Genomic DNA, 16332 nt, shown 5'->3' with positions numbered 1-16332 from the left:
GCCGTGCCGGGTCGTGTCGTGTGTCGTGACCTGTCGCGGTCCTGTGCCCGCCGCCATGGGCCGTGCCCGCCGCCGGCACAACTGGAAGGCCCGGCTGCCGCAGGGCGCCGCGCCGCCGCCGCCCGCCGAGCCGCTGGAGCTGCCGCTGGAGCTGGGAGGTGCGGCGCGACCCGGCCCGGCTCCCCCCGCGCGTTGTGTTCGCTGCTGAGATCCCGGGCTGAAGGGGCCCGGAGTTGCTAAGAGGTTGCCCAGGGAGGTGTCGGAGTCGCTGTCCCCGGAGGTGGTTCAGGAAAGGCTGGGTGTGGCGCTCGGTGCCACGGTCCAGTTGGCAGGATGGTGTTCGGCCACAGGTCGGACTCGATGATCCCAGACGTCTTTTCCAGCCTCAGTGGTTCTGTGACTTGCAGGCTTTGCATTAACAGCTCTGCGGGTGCGTTATTGCGTTCAGGGAGTTCAGGAATTGGACTTGATGATCCTTGTGGGGTCCGTTCCAACTCAGGACATTCAGTGGTTCCATTATTTATTAAAGCAATTATTTAAAGTGTTTTTATGCTTAACGTTTGCATTCTCCAATGTTACTCTAAAAAAACACACCACGTTTATTATACTTTTTAATTTTCTAGAATTTAATAATGCAGATTTTTAGCACTAAAATTCACTGGTGCCTGGGCAAGGCAGAAGGCTGCAGGGTCACCCCAAGGCACACTGTGCCTTGTCCTGCCCCTCTGCCCCTGACTCTGGGGAATTGAGTAAAAAGACAGAAATTGCACAGTGTTGTTACATAAGTCATGGAAAATTTCCCTCAGGGCTATAGTAAGCTCAGGGTTATTTAATCCACAGTTTTGTGATCTTTTGCCCCTGCTGATGTTGCAGGAGTTTTTTTGGCTGGACGTGAGGGTTGTGTTTGTTTGGAACAGCTAAATGTGTCCTGGTGTGTGATAAGCCTGTTAAGCAGTGTGCTGAAAATAGTCCACCTGGCACCGGTGAATAATCAAAACACTTGATTTCAGATGGAGCAACGCTGAAGGGAATTGATGAAAGCAATGCCCTGGTCCTGCCAGCAAAGAAAGCAAAGAAGAAAAAAGCTGCCTGTGTTGTGCAACAGCAGAAGAAACCCCTGAGCAAGAAACAGAAGAAAAACCTTCAGAAAGTCCTGGAGCAGAAGGAGAAGAAAAAAGAGGTATGTTGTTGCTTTGCTGGCAACTCCAGGCTCGTCACTTCTCTTAAAATGATAATTTAATATGGGTGTGTGGAAAATGTGGACCGTGACAAGCAGAACTCACAGACTTGCAGATGCTGAAGTTTATGTTACAGCAGCACCAGCCACCCTTTTGCTGGGCATTGTGTTGAAGACGCTGCAGGAACACACCATTTCTGGGCCCAGGTTCCCATTCCTGACCGAGCAGACAAGTGTTGGGAAGCGCGTGGCTGGCAGAGTCAATGACATGATTGCGTTTTAAAAGCGTTTTCCATGGAGTGGGTTGTATGAGCAGCTTTGTCCTGCTGCAGAACGCAAAGCTTGATGCACCCCTAGTTCTGCTTCTGCTGGTGCCCCTGAAGTACTTATGTCCAGCTTTTGTATTTTTCCTGTGTGGAAATAGAGCATTCTTGTCTTTACAAAACCTTTCCAGGCAAAATTCCTGTACTTCTTAGTGTCTGAATAATGCTTTGACAAAGGAACTCTGGTTTTGGAGGTACTTTACAACTGTGGCTGCCTGACCCCCTGCTAGTGCCATGTCCCACGTGAGGGAGCTGAAGGGAGGCTCCCATTGCTCCAGCCCTCATTCCAGCGCATTAGTTCAAATCCATTTTCTTCCCTGTGCTTGAAGGGTGCAGCTGAGCTGCTCATTGCAGTGATGTCAAGTCCCCATTTCTGTTTCTGTTCTGGTGTAGAGCTGAAATCTTCCTCAGGGAGGGCTGACCGTGTAGCAGCAGGAAGGTCTTTACAGCTTCTCAGCAGGATTTGCCAGAGCACGGAGCACGCCCTGTAATGCTCAAGTGCAAATCTCGACATGAAATTATTTCCTGGTGACAATAAGCACTGATTTTGGTTTGTTTTTTCCCCAAAAAGCGAGCTGAGTGGCTGAGCAAGCTGAACGAGGTCCAGGCTTCTGAGGCAGAAATGAAGCTCCTGTACACGACTTCCAAACTGGGCACTGGGGAGCGCATGTATCAGGCTAAAAGGTAGGGTTTTTTTGGGGAAGGACCATTGTGGTTGATTGCTGTAGTTGAACAACATTTTGAGCTTCTTTTCCTTGATTTGTTTTTTTTCTTCTTGCTGCAAACATGTTCTTTGGAATGGATGGAGTGAAATCATTTTCTATTTTTATCTGGTAATATTTTATGGGGGTAATATTTTCTTGTTTGAGAAGATGTTAGTTAAAAGAACTTGGTCTTTCATAGGGGATGAGGTGGGTGGCAGTTACATCTGCAGACTCCTACAAATGATGCTAAACTACAAAAATGGTGGATAAACATTTAACTTAAACATTTACTTAAGCATTTTTTTCTTGTATTGGAAAACATTTACTGATGTGGTCCATGGTTACTAGATTTATTAAGAGCTGTATTTTGGCAGAAGTTGAAATAATTAAACTTCAAAGGTGCCTTCTGAAGAAATTAATAAATACCAGGATAGAACCTGCTTAGATAAAAATCCAGCAATCAGGTCAGCTGAGGCTTTACCTGGCAGAGTTGTGGAAGCCTCCAGGAATGGAGATCCTGGTTTGGGTGGAAGTCATGTCTGGCTTGAGGTGCTGGAGAATACTGACCAAAACCTAGTTCATGTGTTGATGTTTCGTTCTAGGGCGATACAGGAGCCAAGGACTGATGTGCCTGAAAAGATCAGGAGCATCAGTGGTGCCAACAAGAGAAGGCACAGCTCAGGTTCAGAATCGGAGCCTGAGGAAGAGCCCAGCAGCTCTGAGGAGGAGCAGGAAGAGCAGAAACAAGAAACTGAGAAGTGCTCAGCCAGTGATGTGAGCGCTGCTGAAAAGCCAGAGCAAGGAGTGAGGAAGGCAGTAGTTGAACAGCCTCTAGCTGGTCCCAGTGCTCCAGCTTCCCAGACAGCCTCCAACAAACCATCCTGCAAGCCTGCCGTGTTCATCCCAGTGGACAGGTCTCCTGAGATTCAGGTGAGGCTCTGTGAGCAGTGCAGTGCTCCTCAGAGGTGTTGGGAAAGGTGGTATTTTCCATCAGATCGGGGCCCTGCAGACACTGTAGCATTGTCCTGGGTCTCTTGTGCAGGGCTTGCCAGCTGCTTTCTGGGAAGCTGTTTTGATGACTCTGGTTCTCAGACATGCTGGTGTTATTATTAGCTGCTTTAGAGCTTTTCGAGCCACAGAGCTGGCAGAATTCTCTTTTGTGGGCTTATGGTCTGAGGAAGGTAACAGTTTTCAATCCTGAGGAAAGCAAAAAGGCAGTGAGAAACAATGCAACTAAAATATATGATTTACTGTTGTATAGGAAGCAAGACTAAAACTTCCAATCCTTGCTGAAGAGCAAGTCATCATGGAAGCCATTAATGAGAATCCCATTGTCATCATATGCGGAGAGACAGGAAGCGGTAAAACCACACAAGTGCCTCAGTTTCTCTATGAAGCTGGTTATGCCAGGTAGGAATCTGCTTTTATATCCAGTAAATGGAATTAAGAAAATTCAAGCACAGCTCAGTCACTTCTGGTATGGCTGAACTGAATCTGGTCTTTGCTGTGCAGTGGTCATGGCCATACTGAGTGGGCTTTTAGGAAATCTGAGGGGAATAAGACTGACCTGCAAAAGTCTCTCAGCACAAGTAATCTTTTGAAACCTCTAAGGTAAAAATTCTCTTAAAAGCCCCTGGCCTGTTTCCTGCAGAAGGGCCTTACTATCTGCCCATCTCACAGAGTTTAACCTCTTCTTACAGAGGTTTGGTTTTTACCTCTGCAAGGAAGTGTGTGTATTTCTAAAGAGTTGCTTTGAAAATAGCTGGGATTCATCTGGCACTTGGTAAAATATATGAGCTCAGGCACCTCATAAAATATTTCTTGTGAGCTGCATCAGCTTCTGTGCTGCTGCCTCAGCCTGAGTTCTTCTGAAATGGACCCCAGTGCCAGAGGGATGCCCAAAGGGACTGAAGTTCAGTAAGCTGGAATTGCAGGAATAACGTGGGAAAAAAACGCCCATGCTAATGGATCTTCAGATCAATACACATGTAATGTATTTGGGAAACCCAAAGCTTCCTTTCTGTCCTTTTCCTTCTAACTATGTAAATGATACTGTGTGAGTGATGCTACTAAATCTAGAGCCACTGTGCAGAAATCACATTGTCATCTTTCTAGGTTCTTTCCTCTTTAATAAAGACAACCCGCCCTTTTCTTTCCTTTGCCCCGTTAGTTCCAGCGGGACCATTGGGATCACGGAGCCTCGGCGCGTGGCTGCGGTGTCCATGTCCCAGCGGGTCGCTAAGGAAATGAACCTGTCACACAGGTGAGCAGAAAAAACAGCTGAGGCCTCGCTGGAAGATGGCACTGAGGTGTTCTGTGGATGTCATGAACTTCTCTGTTTCTCCCTGTGCTTTCTCCCGTGGGTGCCCTGGTGTTTCCCTCGCAGGGTGGTTTCGTATCAGATCCGCTACGAGGGGAATGTTACGGATGAAACACAGATCAAGTTCATGACGGATGGTGTGCTGCTGAAAGAGATCCAGAAGGTAAGTTGCTGTCCTCAGTGTTATAAAAAGGGAGTTGTTTTGTGAAGCTGGAAGAGAGGCCAGTTGATTTGCACGGATGTGCCACCAGACTTTCAAAGCGAAATCTCTTTCAGCACCGGAGGTGTATTTCATCTCAACTCTTGATATTCCTGCCCGAGTCCCTAAACATTAAGTTTATCTTGCTGTGTAAAATGAGAGTGAGGAAGAGGCTCTTGGGAACTAGGCTGTTCCATGTACAGTGAACACGTGAAACTGTGCTCAGGTGTGTGAGATTCAGCTGTGAGGATGGGGAGTCAGTGTTTGTGCAGCTGTAGGGTGTTCCAGCTGAAAGACGTCCTTGATTGAGGCTTCCTGTGGTGAAACTGATCTCTCTTCCCAGGACTTTCTGCTTTCCAAGTACAGAGTCATTATCATTGACGAAGCCCACGAGAGGAGTATGTACACAGATATCTTGATAGGCCTCTTGTCTCGCATCGTGCCCCTTCGTCAGAAGGTGAGAGGAGCAGTGTTCTCTTATTAGACCCAGGCTGGGGGGATGTTAGACATGAGGAGGCTCTGTGTGAGGAGGGACTCTGTGGTGTGGAAGTTCATGGAAGTCTGACAGAAACGATGAAATAACACTCACATAATGTGCTTGTCTTTCTGTATGATCAAAGAAGCAGAGAGCCTACAAAAAGGGGGAAAATAGTACATATCAGTACCAACAGATGACTTTTGAGGCAACAGCCAGCTCAAGGCTTAGATAATTGAATACCAGCAGCCTGGTAGACAGCAAGATGCTTATTGTTGCACTGGCATGAGCTGCCAACAGCTGAGCTTGGGAGGAGATGTGTGGGGCACAGAGTGACAGATTTGTGTCCCTGCAGAAAGGGCTGCCCCTGAAGCTGATCATCATGTCGGCCACCCTTCGTGTGGAGGATTTCACTGACAACAACAGGCTGTTTTCTGTTAAACCTCCCGTCATTCAGGTATTGTTCTCCTCCCTGGGATCTGCCTCAGATGTACCGGCTCAAGTACAGCCTTTATAAAACCAGTAACAAAATAGGGGCACTCTTATCTTTCCAGTTGGTGCTGAAATCTTGCAGATACCACTTTAAAAATAGTTAGTTTGTTTAGGCTATTGTTTCTTTTGGGACTGGGTGTATTTCTTTCCACTTTTATCAGAAAACCGCCCTGGCAGACTCTTATTATCTTGAAAACCTGTAAGTTCAGGAGAACTAGAAAACCTCAATCTGAGCTGATGATCTAAAAGGGAGAAAAGCTTTGGTTTCTTTTTTGGCTTTATGGTCTTCAGGGTAGACAACACCGATAATTTCTGTGGGTCTGGTGTTCTGTAGCTACCAAACCCAAGAGCTGAACAGAAATAGAGGATGAGCTTTCCAAGTTGTCCCATGAGCACTGCAGTGATTGTGCTGGAGCTAGGACAGCAAACAAACCCTTTCTTTGTGTTTCCTCTCCAGGTAGATGCAAGGCAATTCCCTGTAACTGTTCATTTTAACAAGAAAACCCCCCTGGATGATTACAGTGGGGAGTGCTTCAGAAAGGTCTGTAAAATCCATCGAATGTTGCCCTCAGGTAAGGTCACTGCTGAGAACCTCTTAAATTCTTTGGACTTACCATGTCTATAATTTTTTGGGTTGTTTTTTTGGGGGGAAAGGGAGAGGTATTTGGGATATTTTGTTTTGTTTTGGGGTGAGGTTATTTGTAAGCTGAACATGGGACTTCAATGAAGTATTTATTTACTTTACTTTTCTTGTGAAAGCAACCCTTCAACTAAATCACAGTTATATTAACTTCTTGAGAGAGTGGTGGGAGACAGATGTGGTCAAACACCCTGTCCCTTCTCGTTACTTCACAGTATATTTGACCTGTCTTTTATCAAAAGTGAGATCTGAAGCTTTCCAAGGTGAAATGCCTGTGCTGAGGTTTAAGGTGTGCTTCTCTTGCAGGTGGGATTTTGGTGTTTTTAACAGGCCAGGCAGAAGTTCACTCTCTCTGTAGAAGGCTAAGGAAAGCCTTCCCATACCAAAAAAACAACACTGCAGGTAAGGCTATAGAAACTGTTAAAATTTGAATTTATCCTGCTGAGAAGTGAGTTTTCTTTGCACCTAAAAAGCTTCTATTTTAAAAACACACAAGGAATGAGGGATTCTGGATGATTTTCATGACTGATTGTTAAATTTGTGCTGGTTTGAATTTGGGAAAAGGTTCCTGTGTATTATCTCTTCCAGTTCCCCAGGATCCATTGCATTTCTTCACTTACTCTGTTGGGAATTAAAGTGGAAATGCTGCTGCTTGTTGATGACTGTTATTTTCACATACTGGAATTTCCAAAAAAATTCTCATACAGCCCAGCTAGTTGCCTCCTAAACCTCCAGACACAGAGTTGCTGTGTGTGCTGATGATGATCCTCTGTATAGTGCCTAAATGGAATTATAACCTTAAACTTGTGTGTCATCCCTGTCCCCTCTGCCTTCAGTGTGACTATTTGCTTCTTTCACACTGTGACACTTCGCAATCCCAGAAAGGTGGGAGTGGGACCAGACTCCTCCTACTACCTTTTCCAAGAGGAAAGCATGCTCAGCTAACAGTTGTTCCACTGTCTCTTTTTGCAGGGGGAGAGGATGACAAAGAAGACTCGGTAGAAGAAATGAGAAAATTTAAGAAATCGAGGAAGCGGAGGAAAGTTATGGTAATGTGTGATGGGTGGAATTCCTCCAAGAGACAGGAAGGAGCAGGTCTCTCCCTGCAAACAGTAGCCTACCTGTGTCCCCTCAGGAGTTCCAACAGTAGTACCCACACACACTGCTGATGCTGCGTCAGGAGCAGCAGAAAACTAACACTGTGGATATTATGGGTAGGAGATGGATTCAGGTTGAGAACTGACCACTAAAACTTTAATGGAGGGAGTTCCAGACTTGCTGGCTCCAGGGCTGCTCCTCATCTCACTGTTTGTTACCCAGAATTGGGACTGATGCGTCTCTTACCAAGGATAGTGTTTTGCTTCTGCCCACATCCTGAATGCACTTTATTAGTGGGAGATCTTGGTGCTATAGATATACTGTCCACTGACATTGTATCCTGGTAGCTGGAGGGGCCTGAAGTAAAGAAATCTTACCCTTTCCTGCTGTCCTCCAAGTCAAGAAGCTTGGCTTGGCACAAAATACTGTTTAAAATGCTTGAGTTTCTCCCCTCTGACTGTCACGGTTACCAAATGCTGAATTTTAAAATACCAATGAAATCTCACAATCCCTCTGTCACCTTCAGGTCAGCAGATGTTTGGAGTAAGTGCTCAGCTTTGCTTTCAAAGCAATGCAAAGTGCTGTTTGTGTCCCCCCCTCCCTCACGCTCCGTGGTGTCTTTCCTGTCTTTCTCAGACGCTCCCCAAAATTGATCTGAACAATTACTCTGTGGTACCAGTGGATGAAGGAGATGAAGACAGAGATGCTGACACTGATGATGACGCTGCAGGGTCTGATATTGACCTGGATTTAGGAGATGGAGACTCAGAAGAAGGTTTGGCCCATATGAAATCAAAAACTCTTATCTCCTGTACCTGTGAAATGGGTGACATTAGTTGGTTGTCCTTTGCTAAACTGATGTGATACCACAGCAGACCTGTGGAAAAGCTGTTAAGGTTTTCCAGTTTCAGCTTTATACCAATTACTTTACTGGTTTGATGAAGTGGTGTTTGTGGAGATGATGTTGGGACTAAGCCTGGAAGTTGATGTACCATGTACTGAAATGTGGGTTTGTTTCTTCACAGATGAGAAATCCGATTCATCCCTCCCACTGTATGTGCTCCCACTCTATTCCTTGCTGGCACCAGAGAAACAGGCAAAGGTAAAGGATTTATTGCCACAGTGAGTAAATGATCCTTATAGGTATATGTGATCATTCTCTAAAGTCACAAGTGAGTTAAAATTCCTAACTTGGACTATCTGTCAATGAGCAGACTTGAATGGCCCAGTGGGCAGGTTGGGATGGGATTGGGGCAGGCCTTGCTGGTGTCTCCCTAATGTGCCAGTTCAGTAAGTTGGGAGTGATGATAAGTGACAGTCCTGCAGCATGTCAGAGTCAGCCCTGGCCCCAGGCACGTTGGGGTCCTGCTGCCAAGAGGCAGTTTGTACAGAATTTTGTGTTCCTTCTTGGCTTTGGCGGTGACAACAGTGTGTCTGAGCACAAGATGGTGTGTGCCCTGCCTGGAGCCTCTGAGGGTGTTCCTGAGGATTCACAGAGCTGGACAGAGAGCTCCAGAGCTGGAGGCAAAGAGTTAAGTCTCAGCTCTGACTCCTGGATTTCCCCTGCAGTGCCATATGCACCGTCATCCCTTTGCAGCCCATCCAAGCCGACTGCCTGTCCCTTTTCCGCTGTTGGCGCTGCACCTCACAGGCCCATCTGTCTCTTGCAGGTATTCAGGGCTCCTCCTCCTGGCACCAGACTGTGTGTTGTGGCCACCAACGTGGCTGAAACATCGCTTACCATCCCGGGCATCAAGTACGTGGTGGACTGTGGGAAGGTCAAGAAGCGTTTCTACGACAAAATCACGGGGGTGTCGTCGTTCAGAGTCACTTGGATATCCCAGGCCTCGGCAAACCAGCGGGCGGGCCGGGCCGGCCGCACCGAGCCGGGGCACTGCTACAGGTCAGCTGCCTGCTGGGGAGAAACAACAAGCCCTCTGGAGTGTCAGTGGAAATTTGCCAGCTTCCCCCGCCCTGCTGCCCCTTTCGCAGGGATCTTAGGGTTTGTCTGCCCTTGGTTCAAAAGGAGAGGTAAAGCCAAGCGTGAACTGTTACTGGTGATGTTGGTTTGGCAGTTTGGCTTCTCAAGGGCCTTTCTCTTGCTGAGAAACCTTTATTTCCATGACCAGGTTAGATTTAAGCATGGCTGGATGGATTTAACTCCAAGCTGAGCTAACTTGTGAATAAGACATATGCGTCATAAATAATGACATAGTTATGTAAATAATACCCACAAGCGGCCTTTTTTTAAATCCCTTGCCAGTTTTTCATGTGTATCTTCTGAGTTAAGATGTCTTTTAAGACTCTAAACAGCACTTCTGGTCCACTAGGTTATACTCTTCTGCAGTCTTCATGGACTTTGAGAAATTTTCTGCTCCAGAAATAATAATGCGACCGGTAGAAGACTTGATTCTGCAAATGAAGGCATTAAATATAGAAAAGGTGAGGTGGAAGTGGCTTTGTACTACAGCACTCATTAAAGTGGTAACCCCTAGGAGTCAGAAACAAAGAGAAATGTCTTTTATCACCATTGCTTGAGTCTGTGCCTTGTATTAGAAATTAGGATCCTGGGAATTGATTTTGGTTCTGCAAATTGCAGAAGCTGCTCTGAATTCCAATAGGCCTTAACAGACCTGTTTATTCAGGTAGTAAGTGACTTCTTATGTTCTTAGAGGTTTGAAAACCCCTGTCCAAAAAGGGGTTTGTGTTTTGGAGATACTGGAGCACTTGCAGAAAGCACAATACTTAAATTTAGACCTTAGAGCAGCCTGACCTAGGCGGTGCCTGCAATCAGTGGCAGCAAAGGGTGACTCTGGTATTCCTGTTTCCTAATGTTCTTGTTCTAAGCATTTCCTCCCATTATGTGTCCTTTCCTCTCACTCCTGGCAAACATCCTAAATGTTTTACTTTGGCACATGTAACCAGAGGGGAGAACTTCCCTCCCTTCCAAAGCTTCTTAACGCATTCAGACTTATTTTCAGTGGCTGTTGTGTCAGTGATGTACTGATGGGCTTTTTGTCATGATGTCTGTAGGTAATCAACTTCCCATTCCCAACACCACCTCCCACGGAAACGCTTGCAGCAGCTGAGGAGTTGCTGATAGCCCTGGGTGCCTTGAAGGAACCCCCTGTGACAGGAAGGTAATGTCTGTGGTCCCCCATATATTTCCTCCTCTGTCAAGCCTGTGGGCCCTGCTGTCCTCCCACTTCCTTTCCATCTCAGCCCTCACATCCAGGGGTGGGCTTTGGTACAGAAACTGCCATAATTTCAGTCTCTGAATCACCTTAATTTGTTTTACTGGCCCCAGTTCTGTTTGGGCAGTGAAGGACTGTGCTGGGAGTGTGCCATGCAGGGCAGGTGGGAGCTGCATGAGGAAAAGGAGTCTTTCCAGCAGCCTTTGCAACCAGCACGTAACAAAACCCGAGGAAAACACATCGGTTTAATTTGGCTGCCAAACCCAGGAACACAGACTTGTTCTAATCAGATGTTACTTCATTACATGAGTTCCCTCTTCCTTCCCCAGGCTGAAGCAGCAGCTGGCAGCAAAGCTGAGCTGCCCCATTAGTCCGCTGGGCAGAATAATGGCCACTTTTCCTGTAGCCCCCCGCTATGCCAAGATGCTGGCATTGAGCAGGCAGCACGACTGCCTGCCCTACACCATCACCATCGTGTCTGCCATGACCGTCCGGGAGCTGTTCGAAGAGTTTGACAGGTCAGTGGGTGAGCCTGACACCCTCCTTGCAGGAGGCATCACCCTCACAGCTGATGCCTCTCATATTGGGGCCCCTCTGCACTTACACACAACACTCACTGCTGCTGTTCTGTGTTTCCTTCAGGCCAGCAGTAAGTGAGGAAGAGACAGCCCAGCTGAAGGGGAAGAGAGCGAGGTTTTTACAGATGCAAAAGATCTGGGCTGGGCAGGGGCCAATGCAGAAGCTGGGGGACCTCATGGTGATGTTAGGTACTGCAAATCCTGATTTCCCTTCACCATTAACTTCATTCTGTTCTCCTCCATCACCCTAAGCCCTCAGCTTTGTACAACCAAAGGCGTCCTCGTGCTGTAGGGCCGAGTTGAGCAGTGCAATTTCTAGACTGTTCCTCTGGGCACCCTGCCAGTGTCCTGGGCTGCTCCCGGGTGGGAACAGCAAAGTGCATTTGTTAACTGTGTCAGAGCTGTCCCACCGTTGGTTTCATTAGGAGAACTGGTCAGCTAAGCCGTTTTCTCCCCCTGTCTGTTCGCTCCCAGGGGCAGTGGGGGCCTGTGAGTTCGCTGGGTGCACCCGCAAGTTCTGCGAAGAGAACGGGCTCCGATACAAAGCCATGCTGGAAATCAGGCGCTTGAGAGGGCAGCTGACAACAGCAGGTAAGTGGGTTTGGAGAGCAGTTGCTGTGTTTATTCTCTTTTTGGGGGTGACACATCAACTGAGCTGATTTTTTCTTTTTTTGCCTGTTGACTCTTACCTCACCTCTTTCTCCCCACAGTGAACTCTGTCTGCACGGATGCTGGGCTCTATGTAGATCCAAAGATGAAGCCCCCAACAGAAGCTCAAGCAACATACTTGAGGCAGATTGTGCTGGCAGGACTGGGAGATCATGTTGCCCGAAAAATTCAGGCAGAAGAGCTTCTGGATGACAAGTGGAAAAATGCCTACAAGGTAAGCAACTGGATTGGGCAGAATTCCTCCTCCCCTGCACAGCAGAAAGGCACTCCTGTGCAAAACTTCTGGCTGGGTGCAGTGCTGGGACTGCCTGTGCTGACTTTCTGCAAGTTCTCTCCTTGGAATTCAAATTTGCAGTGTTGCAATTTCCCAGTCCTCACATATTAACTGTTTTAAAAGAGCTAAGAAAAGGTGCATTAGTCCATCTTGCGAAGTTCTTGATGTCTCCAGAGAAAGTGAAGCAGAAAGTGATGGGGCTATTAAAAACCTCCATCACTTAACAAATAAATGTACATCTGAGACAGAAATTAGATGCAACCAAGAAATTAGATTGCCAGTAACTCATCTTACTCTGCTTCAATCTCATGTGCTTCCTTACAGACTGCTCTCCTGGAGGATCCAGTGTTCATCCACCCCAGCTCAGTCCTCTTCAAAGAACTCCCAGAGTTTGTGGTATATCAAGAAATTGTCGAGACTACAAAGCTATACATGAAAGGTGAGACTGCTGTGGGCCACCTTGTGCTGAAGGTCTGGGGAGAAACTCAGAAATGCCTTGGCAGAGTGTTTCCCTGCTGTGGTGACTAAATGCTCTCCTTACAGAGTAGTTGTCACTCCTAGGATTTGGATCCTTATGCTTTCTAGATCTGGATCAGGGGATAAATTTGCCTGGTTTTTTTTCTTTGTGTAGTAGAATTGGCTGGAGCAAAGCTCAACTTCTGAAATAGCTGCTGTGCACCAGCTGACAGGGCTGGTCTCTGAACAGCTTTTTTACAACATAAAAAAGTTGACTTGAAAAAGGAGACAAGTAAATCTGTGGAGATGAGATCATGACATGAGATCATGTACCTGTGGGGCCGCTAGTGAGTGGTGGCCCTTGGCAGCAAACCTGCATTCAGTGTGTATTTTCCCTCCTAAGGTGTGTCTGCAGTCGAACCCGAGTGGATTCCTGCCCTGTTGCCACCATACTGCCACTTTGGGAAGCCTCTGGAAAACCCTCCTCCCTTCTACTGCCCCGAAAGAGGCCGAGTTCGGTGTCACAGACCGAGTGTCTTTTGTGAGTGTCTTAGAGTGTCTCTCAGCAGTTTTGTCCCAGAGCTGCCCTGTTGTCACTGTGATGGGGGTTTAACAGGGCTGTCAGCACAGCAGAAAGGCCAAGCTCAGCTTGGGCTGTTCAAACAGTGGTTTCAACAGCTTCATGGGGTTCATAGCATTTAAATATTGGCATCTTCCCCTTGAAATGGGCATTTTATGGAGCCTGCTGCTCCCCCTGTGAGGGCTGGGTGGTGGCAGTGTCCTTCCCGCTTCTCTTAGCACCTGTGTTGTCACACCCCCACGGAAACGTGCCCTTCTCTCCAAGCATTTAGGAGACCTGGTGTGATCTTTGTTTGCAGATCGTGTTAGCTGGCAGCTCCCTGCTGTGGAAGTTGATTATCCAGAAGGTATTGATCGCTACAAATACTTTGCCAGGTTCCTGCTGGAAGGAAAGGTGAGTGTGTTCCAGCTGCATCACTTCCTTGATGTTATCAATGAGCTTTTAGCCCCACTTCTGGAGGGAGATATTTTTTTGGTGGTTAATCTCTTTGTGTGTGCTATTGCTTATAACTTGCTGGGGGATGGAGGAGTTTGCTGTGGTTAGTGTGTTGGGGAAGATACCTTTAAAATTTTTTTTAAAAAGCATGAAAATCAGTATTTGAATGAAAGAAACCCCAAATGCAAAGGGGGTAGGCAAAGGGAAAGAAGTTTTATCTCATGTCTTTGTCCACTTTGAGACACAAGAGTTGTTTTAACAAGGCAGTCAGGACAAGACTGGTATGGAGACATGGATAGGAAAGAGATGGTAATAGAGAATTTGAGATGGAAATTTGTCGTAGTGCAAGGTGATGGATGGCTGTCTCCACAGAACAATTAATTTACCTTGTTCTTAAAAATGTTCCAGGTCGTTAAAAAGCTGGGTTCTTACAGCCAGTGCCTGCTGTCCAGTCCCCTCATAATGCTGAAGACATGGTCCAAGTAAGTTGTTAAAAACAAACTTCAGGTTGTTGTCTCCACCAAACACTTTTCACTTCCTTTTTAAATTAAAAAAATTCAATGCTGGGAAGGGTGTTGTAGGTAGTGATCTTGGCTGTAGCTGCAGGGCGAGGAAAATTAGTTTTCTTACCAAGAAAAATTGTGTCTCAGGAGAGTTGGGTGACTGTGAGGGCAGTGTGGGAGGACACGCAGCCTGCTGGGCACTGAGCTCTGCTCTGCTGCTCACAGGTACAGCTCACATCTGTAAGGAATGGCCACATGTGCACTGCTGCTTTCCTTGCTTTTCTTTGCAGTTTGGCCAGTTATTCTGCATTTCAAAAACATGTTTTCAACAGACCGTGGGTTTGATTACATTTAGAGACCTGTGACTCTCCAAAAGGCTGTCACTCCCTTTCTCTCCCCTCATCCTCCTCTCACTTACCAAAATAAACTTTCTCTGAGTCTTCTATGACTTCTCATGGAGTTGATGGGTGGAAGGATTTTGGAAGACTTCATTAAAAGTAACTGATGTTATCTGAGGGTCCTACAGTGACCACTTGTTTCCCTGTTTTAGTCAATCCAGAGCTCAGCACGGGTCCTTTTTGCTCTGCCTTGTGCTCTGCAGCTGCATAGCAGACATAAGAGCAACCTGCTGCTACTTCTAACCACAAAAAGTTGTGGTTGGAGAAAAATCTACTTACAGTGAACTTTCTTGAGCCAGTGGCACATCTCTATGCAGAGGTTGTGTGTTTATACATCTATATTTAGCCTTTTAAAAATATCGAGTGTGGATTCAGAAAGTTGACCTAAACTGTGCTAATGAACATTGTTTCATTGCACCATTTTGTTGTTTCAGACTTCAGCCCAGGACAGAATCCCTCCTGCAGGCTCTAGTTGCAGAAAATTGTGATAATCTTAATGCTTTACTGGCTGCATGGAAGAAAAATCCTAAATGTAAGTGTTCTGCTCTCTTAATTATCAGTCATATCAGTGGAGTACCCCGAGCACTGTTGAATTATAATTTAAAAAGTGGACTGTTTCACTTGATAAGCTCCAAATATTTCCTGTTTTCATACAAGAAACAGTAATGCCCTGCTTTTGGTTCTTGTGAAGAAAAATTTTTTCCAGGTAAAATGGCTTTTGTTCAATATTGGGTACCAGATTATAAGAGTTCTTTAAAGAAGCAGCAGCAAAACGATGCAGTGATGACTTTCACAGTAATTCTCCCCCACTGGCTGCTGTTACATCTGCGTGCAAGCGTCCAAGCTCCAGCACCATCCCAGTGGTGAAAGGCTGGTTCTTGCTCCCAGTGGGGTGATCCCACAGGACCTTGTTTTTCCAGCCAAACCACCCCAGTCCCTGACTCCCAGAGCCGTCTGACTGCTCTGCTTCCATTCCAGATTTGCTCTCAGCCTACCGTCAGTGGATCCCTGAAGCCATGCACGATGACCTCGCCCAGAAGTGGCCACCAGTGTGACTGTTCTTGATGGACTTCTTTTTTCCAAGGTGTTTCGAGAGCTTCCAAGGATTTCCCTGGAAATCTGACACAGATGGACTCACCAACTGTCGCGATACCTTTTTGTAAGAGAGCCAGGTGTTGCTCTCTTTTTCTGGGAAGTCCTTCATGTTCCCAGAAGTCCTACCAGCTGCTTGGCTGGTATTTTGTAATATTAATGTGTGGATAATTTTATCCATTGTATTTTATAGAATTTTTTTTTAATCAGAAGTTTCTCCTTGGACTATATTAGTCGTACGAACTATAATAAATATGTAAAGTTCCTGGTTTGGACGGGAGGAATTGTTTCTTTGTGGGATGCTGCAATGAGCAGAATTTCAGCCCTGTGTAGGTGCTTCCTCACACAGATCAGCAGATCCAAACACAGACAGAACCCTTGGGCCTGGTGGTGGGTTGGTCCTGACCCAAACACAAACACTGGTGTGTGTCAGCACTGAGTCACCAATCCGGAACCGCAGCAAGGGGGCTGCAATGGAGAAATCCACTCCAGCCCGGCCAAACCACTGCAGTCCTAATCGTTCTTTTCCTGCTTCTTGAGGAGTTTGCCATTTCTCCAGAATATCCATTAACCTTGCTTCCAAAAATTTTGGTTCAAATCTCTCCTCATTCCCAGCATGGTGATGCAGGCACTCAGATCTCCTGGGCCCTTTGCCACATGGTTTGCCAGGGTTGTTTTGTCCTGGTACTCGAGAGCCACCTGCTTTTCACAGGCTGGAGCACTTT

General features: G+C 46.6%; 1 protein-coding gene across 1 annotated transcript; it reads left to right on the top strand.

The window, feature by feature from the left end:
* The first annotated feature begins 23 nt into the window (after nucleotides 1-23).
* On the top strand, nucleotides 24-15882 carry DHX37 (DEAH-box helicase 37). Its single transcript, XM_050318217.1, has 27 exons — nucleotides 24-158; nucleotides 1011-1180; nucleotides 2072-2184; nucleotides 2807-3134; nucleotides 3466-3614; nucleotides 4375-4467; nucleotides 4591-4687; nucleotides 5067-5180; nucleotides 5554-5655; nucleotides 6148-6262; nucleotides 6637-6732; nucleotides 7303-7379; nucleotides 8065-8203; nucleotides 8454-8530; nucleotides 9099-9331; nucleotides 9759-9870; nucleotides 10462-10568; nucleotides 10952-11140; nucleotides 11265-11389; nucleotides 11675-11791; nucleotides 11911-12083; nucleotides 12468-12582; nucleotides 13003-13140; nucleotides 13478-13572; nucleotides 14023-14096; nucleotides 14950-15047; nucleotides 15494-15882. The coding sequence occupies exons 1-27, from the start codon at nucleotides 56-58 to the stop codon at nucleotides 15568-15570; spliced, it is 3426 nt and encodes a 1141-aa protein (XP_050174174.1). The 5' UTR covers nucleotides 24-55; the 3' UTR covers nucleotides 15571-15882.
* Nucleotides 15883-16332: the final 450 nt, after the last annotated feature.

This window comes from Myiozetetes cayanensis, unplaced genomic scaffold (assembly GCF_022539395.1).
Source record: "Myiozetetes cayanensis isolate MyiCay16 unplaced genomic scaffold, myiCay2020 scf21, whole genome shotgun sequence".
NCBI lineage: Eukaryota > Metazoa > Chordata > Aves > Passeriformes > Tyrannidae > Myiozetetes > Myiozetetes cayanensis.
This window is presented reverse-complemented; position numbering and strand designations above follow the sequence as displayed.